Source organism: Thalia democratica, unplaced genomic scaffold, assembly GCF_965202585.1.
Source record: "Thalia democratica unplaced genomic scaffold, ktThaDemo2.hap1.1 HAP1_SCAFFOLD_1095, whole genome shotgun sequence".
NCBI classification, from domain to species: Eukaryota; Metazoa; Chordata; class Thaliacea; order Salpida; family Salpidae; genus Thalia; species Thalia democratica.
Window position 1 is genome coordinate 11,505 of NW_028140013.1, and position 11,070 is coordinate 22,574.

Sequence of the window (11,070 nt, forward strand, 5' to 3'; positions counted from 1 at the left end):
AATACTCCAAAAATTAAGTTTAACACATCAGTACAACATAGCCTTTTTATAAAGATCATACATAGTCAGATAAAGGTCTGGTTTTTGTCAGCTAGTTACATTTAACTTATCATAACTCCATCAACTATAATAACCACTAAATGGTAATCAAAGTAATAATACACTTAAACTTTGAATTTTACTGTTAACTATAAACACTAAAAGTGACTGAAACAAACCAGACTCTTATCTAAATTAGTAATATGAACATACAAAAACACTCAACATAAGTCAGTTGATCAAGCTGCCTTAATGTTGCTTGTGTTCCTACATGTTCACATGTAATAAAGTATATCACTTATACACAAACATTTTACACTATAGTTTTAATTGCTTAGTGGATAAAAACATAATAATAAAACATTTACTTTAACCGTTAATAACAATGTGTCTCTAAAAGTGTGCAAAGATTTAAAATTAACTGCTTAATTTTAAAGCTTGTAGCATTCAGAGTTACAACAAACAAAAGAACAGCTTGATTTTTAGCTCTAAAATTGTAATTGAACATTTTACATTGTAATCTTATTACAGAGATTCATAACACATAAGTTTTGACATATAGAAAAGCTAATGAAGTTTAATAGTAACAGCTTTTAGTTAATTTTGCACACTTTAGAAACTCTATAGGATATTTTATAATCTAAAATTTTCATTGTAATTAATTCATAATTTTATGACTAGCATTTATGAATACCAGGGCTGCCACTCTTCAATTCGAAAACTGTACTCTTTTAACCAAATTTCAGCTTAATTTGAATAAAATTAGAAGCAGCAAAAGCTGTTAATGTACTTTACTTGATATCAATTGAGTTTGAGCACTAATTTACACTAATGATATTCTATATTTACAAAAAAATGACAATATTTAATGAAACAATTAATTTTCAAGTATTTAAAATTGAGAAAGCACTACTAAAAAAATAAGTTTTGGCAGCCCTGAAAAATAATCTTATATGAAATTTATTATCTTAACATTAACTATTTTGTATAACATATAAAGCACTTACCTCAGTAAGAGCAGTAAACCAAGAACAGACCTGATATTCAAATTGCCACAAGAAGGTTAGTGGCTACAAGGGTTGATATAGATGACTGCTGTAGAAATAGAAATGTCCAATTTGTTTGTGCTTAATAAAAACTTTTCAGTGCAACTATGATTAAATAGAAACACATGATAACTCATGTAGCAGACTGCTGATTTGAGACACTTTTTCACCATAAAGGTAAAGAATTTTCTCTGAAATCATGAAAAAAAAAAGATAATTAATCATATGGTAAGAGTAGGAGACTGTTGGTTTGAGATACTTTTTCAACATAAAGAAAAAACTTTCCTCTGAAATCATAAAATATTAGATAATTTATCATATGATCAGAGTAGAATACTGTTGATTCAAGATACTTTCAAAACATACAGACATTATTTACATTTCTTTTCTAGCATAAACAGTTTAAATTTCAACTGTTAAAGACAATGCTAATATTTTTTTCAAACCAAGTAATTTATTTTATGTGTCTGCTTTTAGTACCTTTTATTACTTACAAAAAGGTAAACTCTAAAATGATTTATGAAAGTAAAGTAAAAAATGACAAGAGCTGCTACCAGTAACACAACATTTTACTAATGAATGCAATTTCATAAATATTTCTGCAAACAGAATTGAACATGATTATCACAATAAAGTAGAAGTCTGTTGATTTAAGACAATTTTTTAACATACAGGTAAAGACTTTTCTGTGAAGTTGTCAACAAAAAGAAAGTAAAACACAAGATTGTTACTATAAAGTAGAAATCTGCTGATTTAAGACAGTTTTTCAACATACAGGTAAAGACTTTTCTTTGAAGTTGTAAACAAAAAGATAATTAAACACAAGATCATCACTATAAAGTAGAAGTCTGTTGATTTAAATCACTTTGGCAACATGCAGATGATGTAGATTTGTTTTGTGTTCTTTTTTTTTCAACCATAAACAGTTCAAGTTTCAACTTTTAAAGACAACTTTGATTTTTTTCATACTAAGTGATTTATACTAAGTGATTGGTTTTGAATTGTATGTGCTTGTACTTAAAGTACCTTTTATAACTTACAAAAACTTATAAAAGGAAAACTCTAAAAATACTTATGTAAAGAAAGTTTAAGTAAAAATTTGATGACCTACCACTCCTATGAAAACTTTCCTAAAATGAATTGCAATTTCTTAAAAAATTTCTGCAAACAGAATTTTTGTATAATTACGTAACAAATAAATCTTGTGCAAAAAATTCACTTGGTGACATTCACGAGTTCTCTCTTCTCTCGCTTTGATAATTTTAAGCTAATTTTAAACTTTTAGCTATACTTTTTTTAAACCTTGGTTTTTTCAAAAAAAAAATTTACCATCATGTCGAGCGCCGAATTCTGCTTCAAAAAACACCAAACACTTTATAAAAAGGATGAAAAATAAGCAAAATAGAACTTAAAAACTTCAAAGCTTTGAATTTAAATTTTAAGTTTTGTCAAACTTGTAAAAGGTGTTTCACTTTATCATAATTATTTCAGTATTATTTGTCAAGTTTCACTAAAGTAAAGATTTAACTTTTTTTTATACTAAAACTTTTTTATGTTTTTCATTTAAAACATAGTGATAAAAATGACCAATAATCTAACACTTTAAGCTAACAGCTAACATTTACATTGAAAGCTACTGAAATCTAGTTGATAAAACTTATTGATTAGTGTAGTACTTATTTATAAATTAATGCTTAACTCTAGAATTAAAGAGAACATTTAGTTGCAATAAGTATGAGAATACACACTTATACAAACACCAATGTTTAGCTTAACTTTACAAACTTTAATGGGACGTATCAAAACACTAACAATGCTGTTAAGCAAAGTAAAAAAACGTTAACCTGTTTTTAAACTTTTGTCTATGTTTTTTTAAAACCTTGTTTTACTTTTAAATAAATTTTACCACCATGTCGAGCACCAAATCCTGCTTAAAAAACACCAAACAGTTTAAAAAAAGGATGCATATAAAAATATTTATAATAGTAAAACGGTTGACTTACTTTTTACTGATCATAGACTTAAGATTTTCTAAATATATTTCCTATTGTTATAAGTATCTAAAATATACATATCTATAAATTATATTTGTTGTAAGCGATTTTTTTGATTTATAACCTGTCTATTTTCAAAGCTACTTTATAAACTTCAATCAATAATAAATATTAAAACTTTTTTATACATATTTTGCGTCATTTTTACAACTTAGCTTAAATTTTTATAAACTTCAAAATATATACTTAATAAACAGATTATTCTACCTTTAATTACGTATTAAAGTTGCATAAAGTATGTAAGAATACCCTTTTGCTTTACAATTAAGAATAACTTTTTAATCTAATAGAGTTAATATTATTTCAATGATTTCTAGCTATATAAGAAGTTAGTTTTGATAGCTCTATCTACATACATTGAATGATAATAAAGACTAATATTCTTTTGCTAATACATTTATTAATTTAACTGCTGATAACAGCTAACAGACCGAAAATCAGCTACTCAACACCCGTACTTAATCCTAAATTATTGAATTAACTTTAATAAAAACATAAATTAATTGTGGTTTATAGTCTTAGAAGGATTTTAAAATTTTAAGTTTGAATCAACTCAAAAACTAACGCTGTCGAATGCTATATAAATAAAGTTTTAATGCTAATCTATCAAAACCATCTTTAACTATCTGTTTGTTTTCCAATTATTTTTAAACTCTATAGTGTACACAATATCGTTAAACAAAAATGTAAATAAAAAATGAAAACAAATTTTGTTTTAAAAACCATTTATCCGTTTTAAATACAGTGTCACAGCCAGTTGACGAAGTTGATCTACTTGCCCAGGAGACTTGGTGAGAGTTGGTAAAGGAGAATTGTCTGGTTTGACTTGAAAAATCACTAAAATTGACGTCACAATGCTGCCAAGTCACCTAGAGTTTAAGGTTAGCCAACATTAGCTTGTAAACTCAAAAAACTATTAAAATAAAGTATATTTCGTCAAACTTTCATAAGTTAAGAGAAAATTATAAGTTTATTAACTTTATCAAAGAATAAGTTATATATATAGTAATTGTAAACTAAGCTAACTAGTTGAAAGCTGAAATAATATTTTTTTTTTGTCCGAGGAGTCTCTGGAATTTTAAGCGCAACGAGGTCAGGAAACAATTTAATGTTGGTAACCATGTTAAATTTATCAATGGAAAGCATATGGTTCATACAGGTAACAATAAACGCTAATGTAAACTTTCAGCGATTATTATTACTTGTTCAGCTAAAGTTTTAGATAATGTTCAAGCTAATATGGATTTTACCTCGTTATAGTTTTAAGTTAATAGTATAAGTAGCTTTAAAGTTATATTTTTATATAATTATTTTGAACTTTTGTTATAGTTTTCTGTGTTTTAGAATAAGTGAATGTTGTTATTATAATAACTTAAATTTTTTAATAAACTTTACGGTTACTGTGTATATAAAAATAGTAGTAAAAAAATACAATACGTTTTTTTCGTACTATGAATAATAAATACAAATATTTTTTTATTTTAAAGCTGAAACACATATACTTATTATATTTATTTAAACAGGTCTAGTATTGACAGTTAAACCGAATAATGTTGTCATCATAGCAGACCTGACACTAGGAAAGCTGGAAGTTTTGCCTCGAGACCTGCACCTATTCGATAGGAGGTTTCAAGTACAGCAACTGTTAAAATGTTGTCTAATACAATGTGATGCATGATTGAATAAAAAAAAATCAATTATAAAAATATGTTGTAGTGCGAAGTACATATAAACAAGTCGAACGAAAATTAAATATTATATTGATTGTTTGTATTGACAAACAGTTGTTAAAATTTTAATTTTATCATCAATTAATTTTCAATTTTAAAGTGACAAAATAAGTCTTTACCACTTTGTCTACAAAATGTCTAGAAATCAGCCCTATCGACTTTAAATGATTAGGCCTTTCTTGAAATTAACATTGAGAAAAACTACAAAAAATTGAAATGAAATAACATTAAGTATATTTGTGAAGACTTTGAAGTATATTTGTGAAGACTTTAAACTTATTTATAAAGGGCTGCCAACCTCTACCTTAGATTTTTAAAAAACTTTTATGTAGCTATAAAATAATTTCAAGTATGAAACAATCGAAATTTACTTTATTTAATATAGCAATAAATTTTATTTTTAAGTATTTTTAATAATTTAAGTAAACTTAGTAGGATTATATTTTTCTGGGCAGTTATATTACCTTTATTGTGTACAGTTTGGTTTGACAGGTGCTACAGCAGAATGCGTGTTTTAAATACAAGTGTTTTGTATCTTACATGATTTACCGATTTGAGTAATTTGTACTCAAAGCAATAATATAAAACTTTTTTAAAAGTTAACCAAGTACAGTAGGTTTTCGCTTAAGTACGTATCTAGTACGTATCTAATTACTACTAATTTTGAACACTGACCTTAAAGTAAACTCTACCAATATGAAATTATAAATCTACAGCTTTTTATGTTTGCTTTTTTTGAACTAGAATATCTTAAATAAAAATTCTTTAGAGCAAGTCTTCTACTTTATTGGGTGTTGTGAATATAAAACTAGTGCACTGCTAAGCTTTAAAACTTTTGTACGCTAGCTATTACATTATACATATAATTCATATTTTTGTTGAACAGTATTAATAAATTGTCTAATATTGTTTCATTTCGTAAATTTAGATAAAACATTTAAGAATTGATGTTAATGAAAAATACGCAAGAAATAAACAATTTAACAGCGGTCATAAAGTTTTCGGAAAAAATTATTACGGCACAGAATCTGAAGTAATACGAGATTTTGTATTACTTCATTCAAATTATAAAACATTACTAAACTTAGTTCAAAATATTTATTATTATATGATAATATAACATAATAAACTTATTATTTATTTTTTAGTGAATAATAAAACATGTTAGCAAAAGGTGTTTTATAAACTGATAAGCTTTAAAAGCTATCAATACAATGAACCTTTTCATATTAAAAGCAAATGAAAAAATAAATGATAACTATTGAAAAGTATATTTTTTATCATGTTTCTGACTAATATGACATTATACTAATTCAATAATGCTGTGAATTCGGACTTATGATGACGTGTTTTGAACTAAACTCTTTTGAAAACCTTTATGTGAGTTGACGTTTGTTTATCAGGTTCACTAATAGTATGTATGGGGTATGATGATGCAATTTCTTATAACTTAAGTTTTGACATTTATTCTCGTAATATAAACAAACTACTGAGTTAATTTTTTTAGTTTGTTATAGAGTTGTTTTTTATTAAAGATAGTTTATTGAGATAGATTAACAATATTATAATGCTATTAGCTGTTAAAAATTATTTATTTATAAAATAAGTTTAACTTTATTTTTAACATTCTGTTAAGTTAACAATATTTTTATAAAAAGAATTTTAATAGACAATTTATGTTTCAATCCTTTTTGACAAGTATCATAAAAAGGAAATAACTAGGATATTTTACTGTTTGTCAGTTCAGACCCTTCAATTAAATTTTGAATAACTTGAACTTTATTACAATATCAGCAAAAATTATGACTTTTTTAAAAGTCTTAATTAGTTACTACAAACCATCTGTTTTATTAGTTGAAAAAATGAAGTTTACCGTAAAATATTACAACTCACTTTATTGTTCTTATTATTATTATATCAAGGTTTTATATATAATAAATGATAAAAATTTTAGGAAGTCAAAGTGCAAAAAAATAGTAGTGTTAAGATATTGAAAAAAAAATATGCAAATGAATTACTATTTTTATTGAGGTTATTTTTAAAATAATTAAAAACCAAACATTCTACTTTTTTAACAGCTTTAAAAATTTAGATCAGATAAAATAACTAATAATTATTTAGATAAGTTCTTCCAGTTTCACTCTTGTTACTGGATCCGGATTTAGCATGCGAACAATCAATTCAAACAAATCCTTTTCTCCAGCGTCGTTCTTATCAAAATAAGACTCTATCTTCTTAACTTCGCCTTTTATGTATACAAACTCTGGCTCTTTCAAAAAATCTATTTCATTTTCATCCTTTGACAACTTTTGAACAATCGTCTTCTTTATCTTTTCTTTGGACAATTTCAAGTTAATCCTTTGAACTTCCTGTTCAGTAAATGGACCAATCATCAAGTGGATCATCCTGAAAAGTTCCTGAACAGTATCCACCTTGAAAAGTAATTTTCCTGTAAAAAGTTCGAACAAAGTGCAGCCGATCGACCAAACATCGCATGGATACCCGATCTGTTTAAATAAAACTAATGTTAAATGTATAAATTATAATTTAATTACAAGGCAAAACATACAAGTACTTGGTTTATAAGAATATACTTCTTTTGAAGATAATGGCTTACTCTTTTAAGGATATTTATTTATAATAAGTTGCTTGTTTAAGTAAAGTAGTTTACTTACTGAGTAATCTACTTAAACAACCTTGTGGCCCATTATGACGTCAGGAGCGCGGTACTGAAGTGTTGTTATGACGTCAAAGTTGAATTCTTCCTCCCAGTACACAGAGCCAAGGTCGCACAATTTGATGTCAGGCTTCATGTAAAAATCATTTTTCCACTGGTGGTAGTAATACCTGTTTAACAAAAATGTAAATAAACTACATATTATTTAATCATTAACATTTGAATATTAATAAATATCTGTATAGTTTAAAATAGAATAACAAATATTTCTTTAGTAAGACGTATAATGGCATTGAAATTTGAGTTAAATTACAAACGATATTAATTAAAACTGCTTAAAGCACGTTTTTTAATAAAATTATACTGTTCATTTAGACCTCAAGTTAAACGAACTATGAGTTACCCCATAATCGAGTATCACAAAATATACTTGAAATTTAAGTTGAACTACAAACGATATTAATTAAAACTGCTTAAAGCACGTTTTTTAATAAAATTATACTGTTCATTATAAATATAAAGTTTAATTTAGACCTCAAGTTAAACGAACTATGAGTTACCCCATAATTGAGTATCACAAAATATACTTGAAATTTAAGTTAAATGACAAACGATATTAATTAAAACTGCTTAAAGCACGTTTTTTAATAAAAATATATTATTCATTAAAAATATAAAGTTTCATTTAGACCTCAAGTTAAACGAACTATGAGTTACCCCATAACCGAGTATCACAAAATATACTTGAAATTTAAATTAAATTACAAACGAGATTAAATCAAACTGCTTAAAGCACGTTTTTTAATAAAAATATACTATTCATTACAAATATAAAGTTTCATTTAGACCACAAATTAAACGAACTATGAGTTACCCCATAACCGAGTATCACAAATAGACTTGAAATTTAAATTAAATTACAAACGAGATTAAATCAAACTGCTTAAAGCACGTTTTTTAATAAAAATATAATATTCATTACAAATATAAAGTTTCATTTAGACCTCAAATTAAACGAACTATGAGTTACCCCATAATCGAGTATCACAAAATATACTTGAAATTTAAGTTAAATTACAAACGATATTAATTAAAACTGCTTAAAGCACGTTTTTTAATAAAATTATACTGTTCATTATAAATATAAAGTTTCATTTAGACCTCAAGTTAAACGAACTATGAGTTACCCCATAATCGAGTATCACAAAATATACTTGAAATTTAAGTTAAATTACAAACGATATTAATTAAAACTGCTTAAAGCACGTTTTTTAATAAAATTATACTGTTCATTATAAATATAAAGTTTCATTTAGACCTCAAATTAAACGAACTATGAGTTACCCCATAATTGAGTATCACAAAATATACTTGAAATTTAAGTTAAATGACAAACGATATTAATTAAAACTGCTTAAAGCACGTTTTTTAATAAAAATATATTATTCATTAAAAATATAAAGTTTCATTTAGACCTCAAGTTAAACGAACTATGAGTTACCCCATAATTGAGTATCACAAAATATACTTGAAATTTAAGTTAAATGACAAACGATATTAATTAAAACTGCTTAAAGCACGTTTTTTAATAAAAATATATTATTCATTAAAAATATAATGTTTCATTTAGACCTCAAGTTAAACGAACTATGAGTTACCCCATAACCGAGTATCACAAAATATACTTGAAATTTAAATTAAATTACAAACGAGATTAAATCAAACTGCTTAAAGCACGTTTTTTAATAAAAATATACTATTCATTACAAATATAAAGTTTCATTTAGACCTCAAATGAAACGAACTATGAGTTACCCCATAATCGAGTATCACAAAATATACTTGAAATTTAAGTTAAATTACAAACGATATTAATTAAAACTGCTTAAAGCACGTTTTTTAATAAAATTATACTGTTCATTATAAATATAAAGTTTCATTTAGACCTCAAGTTAAACGAACTATGAGTTACCCCATAATCGAGTATCACAAAATATACTTGAAATTTAAGTTAAATTACAAACGATATTAATTAAAACTGCTTAAAGCACGTTTTTTAATAAAATTATACTGTTCATTATAAATATAAAGTTTAAATTAGACCTCAAATTAAACGAACTATGAGTTACCCCATAATTGAGTTTCACAAAATATACTTGAAACTTAAGTTAAATGACAAACGATATTAATTGAAACTGCTTAAAGCACGTTTTTTAATAAAAATATATTATTCATTAAAAATATAAAGTTTCATTTAGACCTCAAGTTAAACGAACTATGAGTTACCCCATAATTGAGTATCACAAAATATACTTGAAATTTAAGTTAAATGACAAACGATATTAATTAAAACTGCTTAAAGCACGTTTTTTAATAAAAATATATTATTCATTAAAAATATAAAGTTTCATTTAGACCTCAAGTTAAACGAACTATGAGTTACCCCATAACCGAGTATCACAAAATATACTTGAAATTTAAATTAAATTACAAACGAGATTAAATCAAACTGCTTAAAGCACGTTTTTTAATAAAAATATACTATTCATTACAAATATAAAGTTTCATTTAGACCTCAAATTAAACGAACTATGAGTTACCCCATAATCGAGTATCACAAAATATACTTAAAATTTAAGTTAAATTACAAACGATATTAATTAAAACTGCTTAAAGCACGTTTTTAAATAAAATTATACTGTTCATTATAAATATAAAGTTTCATTTAGACCTCAAGTTAAACGAACTATGAGTTACCCCATAATCGAGTATCACAAAATATACTTGAAATTTAAGTTAAATTACAAATGATATTAATTAAAACTGCTTAAAGCACGTTTTTTAATAAAATTATACTGTTCATTATAAATATAAAGTTTAAATTAGACCTCAAATTAAACGAACTATGAGTTACCCCATAATCGAGTATCACAAAATATACTTGAAATTTAAGTTAAATTACAAACGATATTAATTAAAACTGCTTAAAGCACGTTTTTTAATAAAATTATACTGTTCATTATAAATATAAAGTTTAAATTAGACCTCAAATTAAACGAACTATGAGTTACCCCATAATCGAGTATCACAAAATATACTTGAAATTTAAGTTAAATTACAAACGAGATTAATTAAAACTGCTTAAAGCACGTTTTTTAATAAAATACAAATAGAGACCTTATAAGACCAACCAAGCACCTTCTACGACAAATATCGCTCCTACAAAGTACTTGGCTAGTACTGATTTAACTGCTTCTAGAAAAAATAGTACTTCCATCGTTTTTGGTCCTACACGTGGTTATGATCCACCTGGTTCGAGATTTCTCGGAAGTCACCTTCAAAAAGAACCCACACCAGTAATTACAACTTGCTTATGCTCGATTTCAATCGCGTAAACTCCACATTAAGCAGGGTCATAAGAAATCAGCAGTCAGATCACACGCTGTTGGAAGAACTTAAGCAGCAAATAGACCGTAACCTCAAAACGTATGAAAGTCGCTTTGATTCGCTTGATCAAAGTGCAG

General features: G+C 25.6%; 1 protein-coding gene across 1 annotated transcript; it reads right to left on the reverse strand.

The window, feature by feature from the left end:
• Positions 1-6,986: 6,986 nt before the first annotated feature.
• LOC145847793 (dual specificity protein kinase CLK1-like) lies at positions 6,987-10,823 on the reverse strand. Its single transcript, XM_082953713.1, has 3 exons — positions 10,738-10,823; positions 7,566-7,716; positions 6,987-7,376 (listed from the first exon to the last, which is right to left on the reverse strand). The coding sequence occupies exons 1-3, from the start codon at positions 10,821-10,823 to the stop codon at positions 6,987-6,989; spliced, it is 627 nt and encodes a 208-aa protein (XP_082809839.1).
• Between the last annotated feature and the right edge of the window lie 247 nt (positions 10,824-11,070).